Source organism: Amaranthus tricolor, chromosome 16 (assembly GCF_026212465.1).
Source record: "Amaranthus tricolor cultivar Red isolate AtriRed21 chromosome 16, ASM2621246v1, whole genome shotgun sequence".
NCBI classification, from domain to species: Eukaryota; Viridiplantae; Streptophyta; class Magnoliopsida; order Caryophyllales; family Amaranthaceae; genus Amaranthus; species Amaranthus tricolor.
Window position 1 is genome coordinate 4749078 of NC_080062.1, and position 20773 is coordinate 4769850.

A 20773-nucleotide genomic window follows, 5' to 3' on the forward strand; every position below is an offset into this window, starting at 1 on the left:
GCTGTTACTAACAGCGAATAAAAATTGAAGGTCAAAAATAGTCAAAGTCTTTGTTTGCTGTTAGTAACAGAGAACAAATTCTTTAACTTTTTTGACCTCCAGTCTTTGTTCACTGTTACTAACAGTGAACAGCCCCAAACCACAGCTTTGGGAAAAAACTGCTTATCTTGGCAATTATTTTGCAAAGTTTGCTATTGTATGAATTTTTTTATAGTTTTTTTGCTTATTTGTTTCAAATTTTCACTTTTCATGGCTCCTAATTTTTAAAGACACACACTCTTTACTCTTCCATCTTTTGAAAGTATGATTTATACCACCTATAAAAAGTATCGATTCTAAATTATAGATTTTAATTACATAAATAATAAATTTGAGATTGACAAAACAGTTATTTTCAAATTCCCAACTTTCACTACTGTTCAAAATAATGGTGAATTTAATTTAAATTTAAATATCAATTTTTTATAATTTTAGTCTTGTTCACTCAAAACACAATTCTTCTGTTTTTATCACCTTCTTGGTTTCTTTTCCTTCCATTGTTTGAAAATACTAATTATTAGGAGTAGTTAAGCAACGTAATAGAATTAAGCATAAAGTGCTTAGAGAAAGACAACTATCCCAATAGTTGGTTCATTTTAAAAAAATTCTTTTATCCTTTTCATCAAACAAGCCCTTATTTTCAATTGAAAATTTTTCTACAAATTCCATTCTTTTGTTTTTTTTTTTCTTGTTATCTCAATATAGTGCTTGTTTTTTCTCTGTTTTTTCACCAAACAAACCCTTATCCTCCATTATTTCTTCATTCAATCTAATGCCTAAAATTTAATCATATCTTCTTTTATCTAATACAATGAAGCAGAAAAAAGGAAATCTTTCGGTTTTTATAGTAGTTTCTTCAATTCTTTTATTTGCTTTTTTCATGTACAATGAAGATGTGAAATCCATTGCAGAATTCCCATTTTCTAAACAAAAAGCTCAAGAATTTCAAGGAAATAAATTTAATGATGAAAATCCAGATCAAATTAACAAAAACCCAGTTCAAATTAGGGAAAACCCAGTTCAGGAAAATGAAATTTCAGTCAAAAATGGTGAAAGATTATCAGTTGAAGCTTCCATTGATGGAAAAACAGAGCAAGAAACAGGGGAACTGAATCCTCAAAAAAAATCAGAAAATGAAAAAGAAATTGAAATTTTTAATGAGGAAGAAAAATATGTTGAAGAAGATGATGAAGGGACTGTATTTCCACCAGAAAGTTGTGATCTTTTTACAGGAAAATGGGTTTATGATAATATTACATATCCATTATACAAAGAAGATGAATGTGAGTTTCTTACTGCTCAAGTAACTTGTATGAGAAATGGAAGAAGAGATTCAATGTATCAAAATTGGAGATGGCAACCAAATGATTGCAATTTACCCAAGTAAGATTGGTTATTTTTGATTGATTTTGTGATTTAATGTTAAAGACTTGTTTGTTATAACTAACAAGGCTAATATGGTGTACACGTTGAAATGGTTTATCCCACATCGATTAATTAAAGATAGTTTATACACTTTATAAGTCATCGCCTCATCGGAACCCTTTCTTCTATTGTCATATAATTTTGGGATGGTATCTTGTATTTTCCCGTTAATATGTTGATAATCACAATAACTCCAACCTAATTTAATAGTTAATCAAACCTCTCCTAGTCTCATTTAGAGTCGCTTAATGATATTGGGATATTGTAATGTTGTTGATGATGATTTAATGTTAGGATTTATGAGTTTAATTAGAAGTGTTTTTTTGTTTTTGGGGAAGATTCAAGCCAAAATTGTTGCTAGAGAAGCTAAGAGGGAAGAGATTGATGTTTGTGGGAGATTCATTGAACAGAAATCAATGGGAATCAATGGTGTGTTTAGTTCAATCTGTTGTTCCTCCTGGTAGAAAGAGCTTAATCAAAACTGGTTCTTTTCAAATCTTCAAAATTGAGGTACTCATTTTAGTTTTCTATAACTATATTTTTTTAAAAATAAATCATTTTATTGTTAGAAGCGTTTTATATATGAATTAAGTAGCTTAATAATTAGAATTATTAGTATATAGACTTCTTATCTTAAAGTCATTTCATCGAGGTACATTCTCTCACAAGAATAGCGGTTAGTCATAATGATCATTAGTTCAATTACAATTTACAAGTAAAAAATGTTGAATAGGTTCAAATTTAGAGTGTCAAAACATCAAACTAATGCTTGTGAGTGACGGTTTTTTCGAAAGGTGCATTAGATATATAGGCTAAATAATCCAATTAATACAAATTAAAAAGAGGATAAAAATTTAGGCTTTTTATTTTGACATTGCCAAAGTAGCTGAAACATCATTCAATATTAGTTAGTGGGTTAGTTTTTTCAGTTTTTGCTTTCTTTGGGTTGTATATATTGATTCATAGAAGTACACACCGTAGAAGTTAAAGAGGTGGTTTTTTTAACATAAAGTGATCAAATCGATGATGACGAATCATGATTTCTTCAGAATAATATTTTTTTTGTCTAATTCTAAAATGGAACAGTTTTTTAGAAATTAAAAAAAATTGTCGGCTGATATATGGGTTCACGAAATTTTGTTTAGTTGGCCATAAATGATAGAAAAATTAATGCAGATGTCGGAAGTATTAAATATGCAAAATAAAAAGATTCCGGTATTGTCTTAATTTAAAATTGTCTTAATTTAAAAGTAAATATTACTTTTCATAAAATTTTATGAGTTCGATTCGCACATAATTTTCCTTCTTTACGGATCCTACCATGTATGATGAAAAAAGTACAAAATAAAAAATTGAGTGTAATAACTAGTGAAACCAATTACCACTTATCATTCAAGCTTATATTATATATTATAGTTAATGTGTAAGAAAAATAGAAGTATAAGTATAGGAGAATGAGCTTGAATCGTCTAATTTCATATTTTAATAATTTTTTATAATTTCTAATTATATATAATTAAAATATAAATACTTAAACTAACGTTTTTAATTACATTAAAAAATAAAATATAACAAATATAATTTAATTGATGATTATGTAATGGTTTGTTCCATTTTGTCCTGCTCACAATTATCAAAATACCATTTACATTGTCATTAGTGCAAAACGGCAAACCCTCCCTCTTAAGTCTTAGGTGCAATGATAACCATAGTAAAATCCGGAACAAAAGATACATGTAGCATTAGAAGTTATATACATGTAGCTTTATACTGAAAAATACATGTAGCATTAGAAGTTATATAGATACAAGTAGAGCTTTACATTCTAGTGTTCATGCAGATTTTGAGTATGATATTTTAAATCGGGTTAAATATCTTGCAATCTGATTTGATATATGCATAAGTGTTATTTCGAGTTGAGTCTAGTCGAGCCATAACTTATTTTTGTTAATCAGGTCATTTATATATATTTCTACGTCTAAGAATTCATTATATGATTGTTGGTTGATCATCATCATCCTACCCAGTATATCCCACTCTTAAAAAGCTAAGGTCAAGGTCTGGGGAGGGAAGAACGGCTGCAACTCATACCCATAGAGGAGAGCACGGCCAAAGGAGCCCCCCGACTCGAGAAAGATAAAGAGACGCGAAAAACACACGCAAGACAGCTGAAAGGCCTATAGACAGAAGGACCACTACAAAAGAATACAAAGAACTAAATAGAAAGGACCACTGAAAGGCCTATCCCTAGTCAGGTCCGCAGAGAGGTTTAACTCCTGCAAGTCTACTCTTATTTGCTCATCCCAAGTTCTCTTTGGTCTACCAAGACTCCTCTTACCATCTACTATAATGCTTTCTACCCTCCTCACAGGGGCGTCGAAAGTCTTCCTCTGCACATGACCAAACCACCTCAATCTATTCTCTCGCATTTTTTTCAGATATAGGGGCTACCCCTAGTTTGTCCCTAAACTCTTGGTTCCTAATTCTATCCATCAAAGTGTGCCCACACATTCACCTCAGCATACGCATTTCTGTAACTTTCATTTTATGTTCGAAAATCTTCTTTACAGGCCAACATTAAAGCAGGTCTGATTGCCGCCCGGTATAATTTTCCTTTTAACTTGCTTGGGAATTTCCTATCACATAACACTTGCGGTGGCTGCTCGCCACTTAAGTCAACCCGCCTATATGCGATGCTTTATATCCCCGTCAATCTCCCCATCCCTTTGGATGATCGATCTCAAATATTTGTACCTGGTTGTGCTCTTAACTACAGTATCATCGATGGACACCTCTGTTCCACCTACCGGTGATGTCTCACTAAAGTCACATCTCAAATACTTGGTCTTCGTACGGCTGATATGCAAACCTTTACCTTTTAAAGCTTCCCTTCACTCATCCAATTTGTTACTAACCTCCTCTCTAGTTTCTGCTACCAACACTATGTCGTCCGCGAATATCATGCACCACGGCACCGTCTCCCAAAAAGATTTAGAAATCTCTTCCATTATGACAGTAAAGATGAAAGGGCTTAGAGCCGATCCCTGATGTAGTCCCACTTTAACCGGAAACGGCTCTATTATCCCACCGGTGTTTGAATGCTAGTCGAAACGCTGTCATACATATCCCGTATGACCTCAATATACATTGGAGAAATACCTCTAGCTTTGAGGCTATCCCAAATAACCCGTCGTGGCATGCTATTATACGCTTTCTCCAAGTCAATGAACATCATATGCAGATCTTTCTTTCGCTCCCTATATTTCTCCATCAGTCTCCTCAAAATATGAATTGCCTCAGTGGTTGACCTTCCTGGCATAAAACCGAATTGGTGCTCTCTAATCACCGTTTCCTGTCTAAGTTTTCCCTCTATCACTCTTTCCCACAATTTCATTGTGTGGCTTAGAAGTTTGATACCTCTGTAGTTGCCGCATAACGCATCGCCTTTGTTCTTAAACAGAGGTACTAGTATGCTATTCCTCCATTCTTCTGGCATCTTATGTGTCCTCAAAATAACATTAAAAAGGTTAGTCAACCAACGGATACCCTCCTCTCCTAAACCTTTCCACACCTCAATTGGGATGTTATCTAACCCGACTGCCTTTGTTGTTATTATTTGTTGTTTTCATTTTGACATTTTTAATATAACTGTAAATCTGTAATGGCTATAAATTATAAATATTATTATTAACATTTACGAAAGTAATTGATTTTGGTAATTAATTATAAGTTTTATTTCAATTAAATCATATACCATTTTCTAAAAAACGTACTTGAGTTCAATTTTTATTGTCTTCCTCTCTAACTCAAACCCCTAAAAAAAGTTGATTTTAAAAACCCATCTACTTACTAACCTTTTTCTCTAATCGACATAACTTTTCAAATTAATAGCAATGCCATTGGCATTGTGATAGTGATAAGCCACCCACTCTTAAAAAAGATACATTGTGGGGCCAATTAGTAAGCAATTATCATATGATGAAAAAGTATATAATTTACAATTTACATACTCCTTAAATCATTGTAGTTGGGGATGTGTATATTAAATCTACAACTACTTTAATTTGCTTGAAAGTAAACCTAATTTAACAGTGAAGTATATGATCTGTTATTGGCTGAGTGCAGGACTACAATGCTACAGTGGAGTTCTACTGGGCCCCATTTTTAGTGGAGTCAAATTCAGATGATCCTAGGAAGCATAGCATATTGAACAGGATCATCATGCCTGAATCAATCAATAAACATGCTATTAATTGGAAGAATGTGGATTATCTCATCTTTAACACCTACATTTGGTGGATGAACACTTCTCTCATGAAAGTTTTGTAAGTGCAAATTATTCCTATTTGTTTTATACTAAATTTACTAAATTTTAAGGCTATAATTCGCAAATTTTTCTGAACTAAATGTCTTAATATTTTGGCGTTGATTGCTTCATAGGCGAGGATCGTTTGATGAAGGAGCAACCGAGTATGACGAGTTTGAGAGGCCGGTAGCGTATGCAAGGGTATTGAAGACATGGTCTGAATGGGTAGACAAAAACATCGATCCTAATCGTACCACCGTCTTCTTCATGAGCATGTCTCCTCTACACATCAAGTAATTTTTTTAATGCTTATTGTTCTCATTAGTCCTCAAATGTGAGTATAACCCACTAGAAGGGTTACAAACGTCACTCGAAATAAATATTCAAATTGAAGTCCCTAACTAAAAACCATGCTCTGATACCATGTTAGAATTTAAAAAATATATGGGTTTGGACAACGCAATCAAGAAGGAGAAGTAACACACACAAACTCAAAGGAGGTTCATCACTAAAACTAATTAATAGTAGTAGGAGTTATTTCTCAAGTTTATAAAGTGTCATATCCTCATCTCTTTTTCCGCTGTGAAACAACTTACATATGAATAATAATGGACAATTTAATAACTTATATGTAAACTTTATTTTTTACAGGAGTTTGGATTGGGACAACCCTAATGGTATACAATGTGCTCTAGAGACGACGCCCATATTGAACACAACGATGCCATTGAACGTAGGCACAGACATACAACTATTAAGACTAGCCCACAACGTTACGCAGTCGATGAAGAGGGTTGTTGTGAACTTCCTCAACATAACAACATTGTCCGAGTATCGTAAAGATGCACACACGTCAGTATACACCATAAGGCAGGGCAAATTGTTGAATAGAGAGCAACAGGCAGACCCTCAAAATTTTGCTGATTGTATTCATTGGTGCCTTCCTGGCCTACCTGATATATGGAATGAGTTCCTTTACGCTAAGATTATCTCCCGTCCCACGTGACTCGTGTTCTTGGTCACGTGAAAATTTTTTTTCATTTTGTGCGGTAACCTGACTTTTCAACTTTTTCACGTGGTAGACAAATATTTTTCTAAATGTGATGGTGACCCGATCTTTTTAAATATTTTTTGTCTATCACGTGAAAAAACTAAAAAGCTCAGGGTCAACACATGATTTTTTTTATTAAGGTGTCTAAAATTTTTAGATTAAGTTTTTGAAAGGTGGAAAGTTGGGAGCTTGGGCAAGAGATTGCAACTAGTTCATTTGTACTCCTATCGTGTAGAGAAAAGAATAAGGAAAAAAGAGAAAGGTTATAGAAAAGTTTTTTAGTTTTCAAAAAGATTTCAAAAGTTAGGGTTTAAATTTCCTTGACGAGAAGAAAGAAATTGAAGATGTAATGTATGATTCATCAAGAAAAAAAATAGAAAGTAAGAAATGTATAGAGGAGTTTTTAGCTCCAAAAACAGTTCATCTTTCTTCTTTTGGTATAAATGAGTCTTTTTTTGGTAAAAAAAATTATTGTATAGAATTTTAATTGTCTATAATATTGGCGATTCTATTTGTGCAATAAACTTCAAAATTTTTTGTACATTGACATTATGTAAAATCTTCAATCATTCCATGCATCATCTAATCATAATCAAGGTTTAACTTACAAAAGGTGAAAAGTTTAAATTAACTCCCATAAGCTCCAATGAAGACCTACCAAATGGAAAAACTGGTAAAATGAAAGAATTCACCATTATGCCAAAGCTTTAATACCATTAATATAGTATCGGCAAATAAACTAAGGCAAAAAAAAAAAGCACTTTTTTATTGCTTTGTTTCCTAGCAAGTAAATATAAATTAGTAATCAGCTATGAAATACACAAAAATTGGTATCGATTACAACAGGGCAAACCTACACTCTAAACTATGCTTGTACAGCGGTAATTATGTACATTGGCCGGATCTCCGCAGCCATCCCATCAAACTAACCAGAAAGCAATGATTCAGACAGATTAAACATACAGAACTGTTTTAAACGCATCTGTATTTGTTTTTACATGGGATCTTTTTTCAGTTAGATCGTAATCGGACATCAAGATCAACAGCCATCCCAACGAACTAATGAGAAAGCAATAATTTATCAATCTCAGAGATCACGGTCACATGAATTCGAGGAAATAACAAGCGTAACAAAGGGATTGCAGATGATTTCTTGAGCTTGGGTTTTATCTTCTCAATTGCTGTCCGTATTACAGTTGAAGATGGTACAGAAAACCATTGAAGATACCACGATAATAATATAGAACTTTTTTTACCGTGGAACTTGTCATTTGGCCATCCTCCAGTAGTCAAATATTTACATAAGTCAGCCTGCATTTCATCGGAATTGCAGAAGAGCTCCTCTACGCGCTTCCTTAGAGACCCCAAAAACTTTGGTTGGACAATGCCGTCTCTTGAAGAGGATAATCTTCCTCTAAGCAAGGCCTCATTGTAGGCTATTACAAGCTGCATGGACAAGCAATGCATATATGTTATTAAAAGCATATATGGATAACACTCGTACAAAAATATGTAGTAGCTAATGAAGTAAATACCTTTAAATTAGATATGCAGAGGGAATCAAAGAAAGTGATGGTGTTGTCTGTAACCTGATCAGTAATTGATCTAATCATTGTATACAATGATATGTAGACCTGCATGATTTTCGACATGAATCAAATAACTAGAGAAGAAATATATTTACGTATTCTGTCAATCTGACGTTTTCCCATCACCATGATTTGTCGTATGGAAAGAACATGCAGACGAAACTATACCTGCAAAAGAGCTGGTCTATCTTTGCTGACACACTCAAATAAAACTTGCAAACTGAATTCATGGAAATCAACATCTGACCTGTGACCCAGACAAAGATATAGTTTAATACCAACACAAACAAATTCTCTAAAACAGAGTGCAATCAAGACTTGAAGGAGACAGTCACTCGGCAATCAGAGTTCATAATTCAGAAGAGTAAGGCTACACATGCTTAACACCCCCATAGTACAAAAATGCGGTAACAGTTGCGATCGCAGTAATGATACGGTGAAGCAATAACGAGAGGGATGCTAGAATGTTGCTTAAAAAACTTTTTTTACAGCAATGAAATGTGTGGTTGTGTAATACTTATATGAGTAATGCATGAGCATGGCTTCCCATTGTCACATGTAGTCATGCCGCCGCACCCCCCCCCCCTCCCCCCTTCAGGCTTCAGCCTCCAAACACATCAAGATAGCTAGATTAATGACAATTTCACATAACTTTATCGACTTCGCATTATAGAATTTGAGAATAAAGTTTATTTTACTCTTTAGTCTAATTGCAACACCCTGACCTCTTACGGATCAGTGATAAATCTTTGCCTCCATCGAGAATGGATATAGCTATAATAGTCTAATACTTCAAAAAATAATAGCAACACATTATCTAACACATGCTTCCGTATAATACAAAACAGCCATATGCGAAAGCAATAATTAACTCAAAAACCTTGCAGGAAAAGAAAAAAAATCACTATTCACATCTTCATACAGATTTATGTGCTCAATACAAACATTTTTCTGATATTCAAGGAATAAATTAGTACAGTTCCACAGTCCACAGTCTACCTGTTTTTCCAGGATGAGTCACAGCAAAGCTGAGCAAAAGCAATTAAGCTTGGATCTGAAGAAAATGTGCTAACCAAGTGATCAACATTACTGGAACCTGGCTCAGGACTCCTATTGATTTTGGGATCACAAAAACTCATGCTTGTCAAGCTGAATGCCTGCACATAGATAAATTGAGTCTTAATACCTATAGCCCTATGGTTTATAGTTGCAGATCTTGGCAGCACTACATCGAACAAATGAAAATTACACTAAGATCCAGAGAAGATAAGTATTTTCTTATTTGTATACAAACCTTGTTCATTGCTCGTGATATTAATGATTGACATCCAACAGGATCATCCACATAGGAACATGCTCCAACCTTTCTCTTAATATAAAGAATACCAGAATTGAATGGGTGATTCTTGTCACCAGAAAGCCACCAAGGTTTATCTGTGTGCATATAACAGTCACAAAATTATTTTTTTTTTCTTAATGATCGACCCCTAAAAAGTGTAAACAATAACACATGAACTACCTTCAGGAGTGAGCTCTATGACTTGGGGCCAGTACCGTGGACCACAAACACGAACTCTTTTCAGCTGCAAGCAACAGAACTCTTAAGTTCATTAAAGTTAAAACAGTTAAGAAAAGTAGTGGCTATTTTTATTACAGAACTTAAATACGATCAAGATATTGATATGATGAATAAAAGAACACTGAACCAGCATTTTGAGGATCTCTTTCCCTTGCTATCAAGGATCTTATATCCAAGCAATTAAAGCAAGGCGAAAAAACACCCTGAATTTAAATAGATATTTGAACTTACAATGACACGTTCTGGAAGTAGGCAAGGTGTGACCTCACAAAAACTGGTCTCTGCATGATGTTCAGTTTCCTTTACAGTAACTTCTAGAGGGGCATAGACAGGTAAGCCAGTATCAACATCAACTGTTTGAATCCAACGAGCTTCTGTAGCAAGGACATAGAAGTGCCTATATGCCTTGAAGAAAGCAGGTGCAACATTTCAGAAAAAGAATAGTAACTAGATCATGAGTAATCAAGTGTATTTATGAATAATGAAAATCTAAAGACCCGGCATAAAAAAAAGCTCCAAGAGATGGGAGTTTTGACAACTAATTTTAGCTAGCTACTTTAATTTCCATCCATATTGATAGCGGAATACAAAATCTTTTACCCCTCACCCACCCATGGAAGAGCGAAGGAAATTCAGTGGTAATCTACGCATAAGGAAACAATTAGCAGTAATCAACAATAACACAGCCTTGAAACGTCACAAATGAAACTAAAACACTGTGCCATACTTTTCAACAAATAATTAGCTAAACAAGTATGGGTACCTGAAGATGGCAGCGATTATCATTAGTACCCGTGGGAAAACGAGGATAGAGAGTGACCAATAAAGCCGCAATAGCACTTTTACTAGAAGAAAATGACTGCATTCCTCCTCCAAGAAACAAAAAGCCAATTGCGAGGCTTACCTACATCAACGTAGCAGAATAAAATTACTCTGACTTTGGTTATTGACATTTAATTGTGGTAATGGGAATGACATTTAGTTTTTTTTCATATAATGTGTTATGCCATTCTCTTGGTAGTGAAGCTCTCATCCTCAAACCTATGTTTTTCTTCATAATTTTTCATTACCACATAATACCACCTTTTCAACTTTTCAAGTGGTATATGGTAATGGATGAGAATGTATTCAGTGACGAAAAAGAATGATAAGAATAGGACAAGATTGAATAAGCAGAAGACTCAAATTATAAAACGAAACTATATATGCTTTATTCACATTTTTCGATTATTAACTGAAATATGCAACACAAAAACAAAATTTCTGCAATATATGAATGGAGCAAATGCAGCATAGAATAAGATAAGAATGGCAGAGCCATATACAGTAACTAAATGGGGTAATGTCATGTACAACCTAGATAGTTGACTAAGTTAATGCCACAATAAATGTAGGATTTAATACTCGTAATTCCTATTGGCACTTGCCGATAATTCATAATGACTATGAAAAGCCTTGACTGTGACACACTGATGGCTTTAGCTATATTTCAAATTTTCCAAGACAGACAGGCATTTGAGTACAGCAGAAAAGTGATAGACTTGATTTACAGAAACCCCATTTCTACGTCACATACTCACATGTCCAATAAAGCCAATGAGTTTCAAATATATATTCCCTTGAACAATAAAGATTTGAGATTCCTCAAACATAAAAATCCAATTTTACGAAGCCAATTTTTTGGCGAAAATTGCATTTTAAGAAAAGTCATTGAAGAGAGACGAAGAGACAATCATTGAAGAGAGACGAAGAGACAATCACATTAATTTTATATTGACTAAAAACACAGTTGCAAGATAGTGCATGCAAAAAAGAGTGAAACAGATGATGATGTCCTGGGAATTTGAAACTAGCACCACACTCAAACACCCTCTCCACCCTGCCTCAGACATCAGATGTGATGCATAGTTTAGTTTGCTTTTATATGTTCTGAATTTTACATCCAACACATAGAAATTCCCAGGGAAATAAAGATAGATGGATAGAAATGGAGAGAGAGAGAGAGAGAGAGAGAGAGAGAACGAGCGGAAAGAACGTGGACAAAGGAGAAGATAACCCAAAGCATGGATACACATCTTCCATTGGAAATGGCTGTAAATCTGAGACATAGTGCAAAAATGTGGTAACGGTTGCGATTGCAGTAACAAGGGTGATGCAGTTGTCGTACCGCTACATACCGCCAAACCATATAATATCGCTTGAAACGGCCTAATAAGCGGTTATTTCACACCTTTAAGATGCGGGTAATACAGGAATGTTAATGTGAAAACCTTTGCAATGCGGCCAATATGATATGATGTAGTCTTGTTTTTGCACTATGATCTAAGAGTGTAAAATCACCATGAATAGGCACAGAAAATTTAGAGCAGTGACTTCAACTACACCAGTAATACTTACAGCCATTTGAATACCAAAATTAGCTTGGCCATCAGAAGAATTTCGACTACGCAAAAATCTGAGCAATCTAAAAGTCTGAAGATTTCCAGAACCCGCCATAACCTGCTTCCAGAAGCTAGCATCACAAGCCATGCAAAAGCAGGAAACAAAACTAAATTTAGTAATGAATTAGGTCACTGCTTTATCTCACCAAAGCCAGGGAAAGGACAGCAAGGTGAAGACATATTTCCAACGTACTCCTGTCCACAAACTTCAATAATCCTCTTGGATATATACTTCCAGCTGAACCAGAAACAGACTTAATCTGCAAAACACCAATATGTCACAGAGACGAACTACAAGGCAGTGAGGCACAAAGATATGGGGTAAACAGGACAAGACCTCATTCAGAAAGTAGATAGCGTAGCTATAGAGCAGTTCCTGAGCATTGGCATTTCTGGATCCAGCGTACTTCAGACCTGAAAAAAAGAATATTCAATTAAAGTTTTGAATATAAAAGAGAAAGAATATGCACTGCCACCAAGATATGTCTTTCAACTTAAATGCATGTAAATCCATGATAGGCAGGCAGGAAGCAGTAAGTCAAAGAGTTATATACATAATAAGTAGAAGAAACTATATATTTCTTTCAATTACCAAATATATTTAGGAATTTACATAAGAGGAAAACATGTTAACAATTTTTAGAAAGAATTGATGATTTGATCATGACAACAAAAGAATGCATCAAAATATTAACAAGCGGAAAAGAATGCATCAAACTATTAAAAAGAAAAAAAGAGTTACTGAAAAGATTTGAAAATCAAAATGTGATGCATTTTTCATAGGACTGAATTTAACAATCAAAAAGAGCACAAGAGTGCCACAGGGTGAAACATCCAGTCAAATAGACAAAGACATTAGCATTACAGAAATCCCAAACCTTGACCATAAAGCACCCAAGAAGGAATTCAGTCACACTAAAAAGGCATAGACAAAGCAAAGTTCATCTCAAGATCTTAAAAATGTTTCGTCAATTCAGTTGCCACAATTGTTACTATATAGATTTCCTTAAGACTTTATGACTTATGTTTCCACATATATTGTAGAACAAGGTATAGCAAGCATGCGACATATAAAGATGAAAAGGCTAAAAAACAGCTTAGACTAAAATAATTCAATGGCTGACTTCCACCAAATAATGGGCCACAAAAGAAGTGGCAAAATAAAGAAAGCAGCCATTATTGAGCAATAGAAATTGTATTTCTTATTTGCAAAAGGTCTGCTAGCCTAACTTACCAAGAGATATACATGCTCCAGCAATAATATTCACAAATGCTTGGACAACTGCTTCTTCATCCACGTCCTCAATATCAGTACCCTCATTACCAAGGGCCTCAATACCAACTTTCACAATTAGAGGGATCTGAGACTCAACCCATTCTTTTGTTGGCATGACCCTGCAGGAGTTCAGAGCAGCAGCTTATTAATTTCGAAATCATACCTATCCCTACAATCAGGAAAAACTTTAAGGTATCAAACCTGCTCCACATTATCAAGTTGCGAGCAATGACACGAAGCATAATGAAGTCAGGCCTCAAATATTGCAGCTCAAAATTTGTATGAGGAATGGAAAGCCTGGAAACTATCACCTCTGATTCAGTCTGAAACAGGCCCTTTGTCAGGAATTATAGCAAGTTGCATAATTGATGAGCAACTTAATAGACATCAATACAAAAATCAAAACCATGCTTATAGTTATACAATGGTGCAAAATAATTCCTCCAAAAAATAGCTCCACCTAAGGTGGCATGGAGAAGGCTGGAAAATTTAGCAAAGAACACTCATTGCCACTGCAAAGCAGGCCCCAATTTACCTCATCCTTAATTTTCAGTCACTTAAAAATTCAGCTTTAAATTGAGTGGCCAACCTGAAAGGTCAGGCTCAAACAGTTTAAGTGCCCGTAGAACATGCACGATACATCCATAATCCTTTCTCTCTTCAATGATAGTAAAACCAGAATTCAATTAGTCTATTTGTTTTTTTTATTTACCTTTATGAAGTATTGTCCATAATATTTTTAACATAAAAATATATACATGAAACAAAAAGGTTGGCATCATGGAGAAAAATACAAACTATACATATTTGATGAAGGCTGAAGCATAACATACAATCATCAGTGATCATTTACTTTTAATGAAGTCTTTCCTCTTAAGCCCCTTATTGATCACCACGCATCATATTAATTGTTAACCCAGTTACTGTCACTAGCTTTTGATAAAATTTCAGAAATTTGGAGTGAAATTCAGCAGGACAAGTATAATATAAGTAAGATGCAAATTTGTAAGATTATTCTATATGAATATGTAATAGTGTTCTAAACAGACTCGACGACCAGACATTTACCAACCTTGTAACCAAACCAACTTTGACCCAACTTCAAAATGGATTTACAAATATGTGGAAATCAATGTGGACACAAGACTTAATTTGAACTCACATGAAACACCTGACCCAAAATCAACCCGAGGACCCGAATAAACACCTCTATGAATATGATATATATGGTCCCTCTTTCTCCGTTCCTTCAAGCAAAGGGGTATTAGATTTCAACGCTCCGGAGCAACTTTTTAACCTAGTGAGAACAATAATATATGAATAGCACATGTTTATTTGCACTCTAGGGGAATTTTCACTGATGTTTATCAACATATGTGCTAGACTGCTAGTGGAGATCAGTTATAACACACTATTTGCAGCTAAGTTGTTTTAATCAATCTATGGTTGATTAAAGAATATACGGAAACCTTCTACAAAAATTGTGTTCATGCATTGTTGCATAGTCTTTTGACGATTGTTACCCAAGATGATTTACGAATTCAGGCAGATGACTCTAATGGAATGGATTTAAGGTTATGGAACAATGTCCCACATTGGTTGTATGGACAACATGTGAGGTCTATAAAGTAAATGGGCTCTCTCACCTGGTAGACTAATTTTTTTGGTAAGTTCTCTCATTTGTTCTATAACAAAGACGCATGAAAAAACACACAGAATCAAGAAGCAAGTATTAACCTCAAAGATAAGCTAGAAGTGCAACAATGTTCTTGATTCATATACTTGGGTAGTGAAATGAAGGTAGAAGTAGAACATGGAGTAAGCTACAAGTGTTGGTAAACAGATGTTTCTCTAGATATTGCAGATCAGATTTCAGAATGATTTACTATTACATTGTAACCCAACATATAGTTTTGATTACTAATTTTAACGGAATCTGAAATCCTCACTTTCAAGATACCAAAGGCATACACAATTAAAAAGGCAACTAAAAAACCTAGCACTCAAAAGAGGTGAGCTCCAAAGTGAAATGAATATATATGTCCTTGCATAATTGCATGTAATTTTTTCGGAAAAAAGAAGGTTGTGGTGACTACGCTACAGTAGTTCAAACATCATAGAAAGGTAATCACTCTTCTAGCATTCGTTACGCCAAGTTTGGCTTTGATCTATATGGACTATTTCCGGAAACATAAGGTTAGATAAGGTCTAATAAAATTATATAGGCCTATTAGTGGAATCACTCACACATTTTACTTATTTCAAATCTATTAGAACATATAAAGACCAATAAGTTCAAATAAGGATCAATATGTTCAAGTAAGTTCAAAAAATTCATACAAATTGAAGTCTTCGAATGTGCAATTGTTGGCTTTGGTATTTGCTACACTCATGCAAAAGTTCTTGGATTATCCATTGTCCCATTCAATGGCATAGGGAAGTTATGGGAATTACAATTAGCGCTTTCAAGCATGATTATGAGAAGTTATTATGATTCTTGCTTTTTCCATTGAACAAAGATGTGGAGTACGAGATAGTTAAATTCAACAACCAGTTACTCCATCATTTACGTGTCATTTAGACTTCATAGATGAGCTCTGAGAAGTTAATATAGCCTCACTTGACTGTAAGGTCTTCTCTGTATCCCTCCTGAAAAAGGCAATAAGTAGCCTATCTTCTTGCTGTGAAATGTGGATGACGGCCATATTTGATTGAAGCACATAAAATCTTGTGTGTGCATCTTTGTTATTCATTTCAAATTTAGACATTTATCTGGTTCTCCTTGTTACTTAAACACATTAATCAATAATGATCATAACAGATAACATACTCGAAACTATTTCATACTAACAAGATTTCAAGATACCTTGTAGCCTGCCATCACTTGAATAGTAAATGAGCTATATTTCACATAAGATCATAATATGACAATTTATCGAGCAGCAGCATACCTTGAAAAACAACAAAGCTAAAGCAATCATAGCTCCAGGGGCAGTAACATCTACATTGACAGGAACACCATCCAACATCTACTAGATAAGATGAAGAGGGAAAAATTAAAGACAGCAACATATTTGAAGGCATAAATAAACAGTGTCTTTACAAGAAATTGAACCGCAAATATGCCATCACATTCAAGGCCTTTGATTGCTAACCTGCCCTACACCCCAGTTGTGCTCACATGTCATTGGTGTTGAAAGGGACCTTTCCTGACAAAAGAAATTGGTAGCAGCTTAAAAAGGATCCATGCAATTCAAGTTTTTTAAGGGATTTAAAAAATTTTAGGTTGCAAAAATAGTGACAGAAAATCCAGGCAGAATAATGGAATGGTTGACAAGATACATCAAAATTTTCTCCGGCATAATGGAACAAACGATCAACCAATGAGTCTACACACGCAAATTTATCCTCGCCACGACCTGCATTTGGAGAACGCACAATAAGCACAGATACATGCATTGAAAAAAGTTCAATCTATTAAAGTAATTATTCATACCCAAAGCAACAAGCCCAAGTGCAAATCCAGCAGAAACAGCATAGCCCTCCCTCTCAAGCACATTATCGCCACCACTTCTACGACCTATTTCAGTCTGCAAAAGTATCAATTAATCAGGGAAAATGATTTTCTTTTTCATGTAGAAGATGCATATCATGAGCAGCTCCTTACATATAAGAAGATGGTTAAACGATTCAGATAAACAAGCCAGAAAGGACTAAGGAGAACTTCTAAAATAAATATTTGCATACACTTTAGGTAATGCTAATGTGAATTGTAGAATAAGGTGCAAGGGGCACTTAGGCGATCGAGGAACTAGAGCCAGCAACAAAGCAGAAGGCACGAGGCGCCAAACTTGAAAATAAGGACCTTGAATTGAAAATAGATGGTAAATGTGAAAAATAGCTCATGTACTTGTGCCTATGATGCACGTAATCAACATCACATTGCTCAAGCATGTCACATCACAAAAGCGCTGAGATTGTTGCACCTTGGTTCTCAGTGCATAAGCGTTTTTCTTTCGTAAACACTGGTAATAATCCTGAATAAATCCAAAGAATTATCCTATTCACTCACCCCTAAACAATTAAGGATAGTAGGACTTCCTTGAGGCATGTCACAGGATATAAGGAGACTCGAAAATCACTAATATATGCCACCTTTCCCTTAAATCTTTAATAAAAAACAGAGAAACAAAGCAATACTTATCCCAGAGAAACACTGCTGATAAAAAAATCAAAATGTTCCCTAGAACTGAATACAAAACGCTACATAAGCATGAAAATAAATAATACATGTTAGAAAAAAAAGGTTGCACAAAAACAAAAATACATGTAGTGAGTTTGAAAAGTATCCCTTGTTGAGCACCTCACAGATCCTAGTAGATCACCGGTGTTCATTTTTCACCTTTGTGGGTAGAGACAGTTCACAACTTGTGCATGATTCCAAGATCAGAGGCTTCAAATGGTATTGATCCCTAATAATAACTAATAACATGAAGAGCATCTATTACTTACGGCTTAATCTGATCAGAAAAAAAAGTTACAATACCAGAAGAAACTGCATAGTCTGAGGATGTGCAGATCCTTCAAAAAGGAGACCGAGGGACATCAATGCTGCTGACTGTGGAATCATGCAAAAAAAGGAATCAGAAAGGAAATATCTCAGGATCTACAAAACGATTATACAACTTCATCAATCAGGAGCTACTTAAGCTTAGTATGTACCTACTTCCTACTATAATCACAAAATATAATACAAGAACTACCAAAGCAGACATGCTCCATCAGTCCATAAAGAAATTTCCACTTTCAGCAAACAAAAAAATTACGTTACTCAAAGATTTACTCTACACTAGTTTCATAGTTTCACATATACCTGTCAAGGAATCAGATAGCCAAAAATCAATCACAAAGATATAAGCAGAATTGTTTTTTGTCAACAAGATGTCTGAAGATGTCGTTTTTTTTTTCTTGACATTTTCAATCAAATGCGTCACAGTTTATCATCATGCCTTAGATATAACATTAGGGGACAACTATAAAGCAGCTCTAATAACAGAAATAACTACCTGAAGGACTGTCGGAACTTCAAGCTCTGGAAAGTTAGATGGATGACGAGCAGGTAAATGAACAAAGAAGGACTGTAAGACAAACAGAGAACCAAAATATATCAAGATCAAAGAATATGTAAAAATATTAAATAGATATACATTCATATCAGACTCACAATCCAAGAAGATGAAGAAAGATGGATAAAGAGAATGACAAAGATGATTAGGAAATTACACTAACAATTAAGTAAATGAAGGAAGTCCAAGCTAATATTTGAAATATCAGAGAACATACATGCAGTTGCACTTGGACTGTCTATTTCTATGAACTTTACAAGGAATCTAGATAATCCCTATGATATATTAATGGGAATGTTTGACATCGTGTATGGGAGCTTCATTGCCAACATGTTGCAACTAAAAAAGACGAATGGAATATGTATTTAACCAGGTCATTTCATCTGGAATATATCCTTAGAAAAACCTTTAATAAATACTTTTAAGTAGCTTCAAATGTTCACTTTTTCCTTTTTGAACTAAATTAAGGTATGGGTCACTGAGAAACAAGTTACCAGCACCAATAGTTAACTGAATTTACAGCACTTCCATGGAATATTTCCACTTTCCAGAGACGGCTAGGAGGGTAAGCTTCTGCACTGAGGTTATATTTTGGTCAGGTTTATAAGCATCAGAGTGCATGCTTTCATGGCATCTTAAATACACATGTGCTCATTAGTGGGGTAGCATTGTACTTCTATGGATTTACTTTTCCTTTCTCAACCAGGAAGGAAAATAAGAATTTGTGTGTACAGACTTCAGATAGCCAACACAAGATAGCAATAGAATTACTCATTGGTGACTATGTCTCACCTTTGACATTGTTGGCTCCATAGTGCCTCTGTACGATGCTGCTAGACCAAGCATTAACCCCACAGTAGTGCTTTCATGACCCTGAAAGACGCAAATTTTCAATTTAAAAGAGGTTACATCATGTGATCTAACATGTATTATTACTTTAATATGCAAAAGCCGTCAGTGGTACTGATCCATAACTCAAATCATGGGCAAGAATGCTAAAAATAAAAACTGAGATTCTACTTTGAGATGGAAGGGGCTCTCAATATGGAATCATAATTCTAAAATGGTAAGATTCTACAATAATAATAATCTAGATATTGCTTGAGAATCTCGGGTTGGTCTGGTTGAGATTCTACTAATTATGTCCATTGATAACATTATTGACGTGATTGGATTTGTAAGATTTTTTCCATTACCAAAAAAAATCATAGAATTGTGCAGAATCATAAATCAAACTGAATGACCAGATTTGAATTATAAAATTGTATTATTCTACAATTTTAATCCGGATATTAACAACTATACTCATTGCCCCAAGGGATATTTCCCACTTGGTTTCAAACTTAAGCCTAAAGTCTAGAGATCTCAAACTCAAAAGAAATAACTAAGAATCATAGACATTAAAAACATTAGTGCTGTTTTTAACTTTTAAGTGTTCATCAGAATCATATTCTTGATGATTTGCACAACCTAGTTTCTTTAGTAGAAGTCAATGCAACACTCTAAAGACTTAGTTACATGATTGTCTTTCAAATGTCCCTCCCTTTTTCAATCGTACACAATTAGAGCCCTCATTTCACAACTGGTGCAACTGCTTGGAGGCAAAAGTGCTATCCACAAAAAGACTATCACTAAAGTGTACTGTACAAGCTATCCACATAAAGACTCCAATTTTTAGAATGAATCCTATCAGCCATGTATGGGCTTTAGGATACCTGGCTATATTGCTTGAGTTCAATGGAATTTGTGGTATTTAACTTTGCATAAATGTTTTTTCTATTTTATGATCTTCTTATCCACGAATTAAGTTATTTATAAAGGAGCATTAAAAAACTTGATCCATAACCAAAACCTTAATAATATCTTGCTTAGTACATCGCTTACATGACCGTAGAGTATTCTACTTGAAAAAGGACCTCACTCTTATTCCAACATCTCAGT

General features: G+C 34.5%; 2 protein-coding genes across 2 annotated transcripts in view; one reads left to right on the plus strand and one right to left on the minus strand.

Moving 5' to 3' along the window:
• Positions 1–582: 582 nt before the first annotated feature.
• Positions 583–7351, plus strand: LOC130803070 (xylan O-acetyltransferase 1-like). The gene is made up of 5 exons (XM_057667233.1): positions 583–1422; positions 1803–1974; positions 5590–5789; positions 5905–6063; positions 6422–7351. Exons 1-5 carry the CDS (start codon positions 851–853, stop codon positions 6774–6776), a joined length of 1458 nt encoding a protein of 485 aa, XP_057523216.1. The 5' UTR covers positions 583–850; the 3' UTR covers positions 6777–7351.
• Positions 7352–7485: 134 nt separating this feature from the next.
• LOC130803069 (anaphase-promoting complex subunit 1) overlaps positions 7486–20773 on the minus strand; it is a 33693-nt gene continuing 20405 nt past the window's right edge. Inside the window, exons 18-37 of the mRNA XM_057667231.1 lie at positions 19625–19705; positions 18773–18844; positions 18253–18324; positions 17203–17296; positions 17049–17125; positions 16862–16915; positions 16658–16735; positions 13908–14029; positions 13665–13825; positions 12768–12844; positions 12577–12690; positions 12387–12488; positions 10753–10893; positions 10221–10394; positions 9930–9993; positions 9705–9844; positions 9410–9567; positions 8579–8657; positions 8357–8455; positions 7486–8267 (exon numbers count right to left, since the gene is read on the minus strand). Coding sequence (XP_057523214.1) covers positions 7881–8267; positions 8357–8455; positions 8579–8657; positions 9410–9567; positions 9705–9844; positions 9930–9993; positions 10221–10394; positions 10753–10893; positions 12387–12488; positions 12577–12690; positions 12768–12844; positions 13665–13825; positions 13908–14029; positions 16658–16735; positions 16862–16915; positions 17049–17125; positions 17203–17296; positions 18253–18324; positions 18773–18844; positions 19625–19705 — 2346 coding nt within the window. The 3' untranslated portion in view covers positions 7486–7880. The remainder of the gene's footprint in view (positions 8268–8356; positions 8456–8578; positions 8658–9409; positions 9568–9704; positions 9845–9929; positions 9994–10220; positions 10395–10752; positions 10894–12386; positions 12489–12576; positions 12691–12767; positions 12845–13664; positions 13826–13907; positions 14030–16657; positions 16736–16861; positions 16916–17048; positions 17126–17202; positions 17297–18252; positions 18325–18772; positions 18845–19624; positions 19706–20773) is intronic.

Bases quoted from the DNA above. Each gene is read 5' to 3' on its own strand.
- LOC130803070 (XM_057667233.1), top strand. From the start codon at position 851: ATGAAGCAGAAAAAAGGAAATCTTTCGGTTTTTATAGTAGTTTCTTCA. The intron at 1,423-1,802 runs GTAAGATTGGTT...TTTTTGGGGAAG, and splicing joins AATGATTGCAATTTACCCAA to ATTCAAGCCAAAATTGTTGC. The intron at 1,975-5,589 runs GTACTCATTTTA...GGCTGAGTGCAG, and splicing joins TTCAAATCTTCAAAATTGAG to GACTACAATGCTACAGTGGA.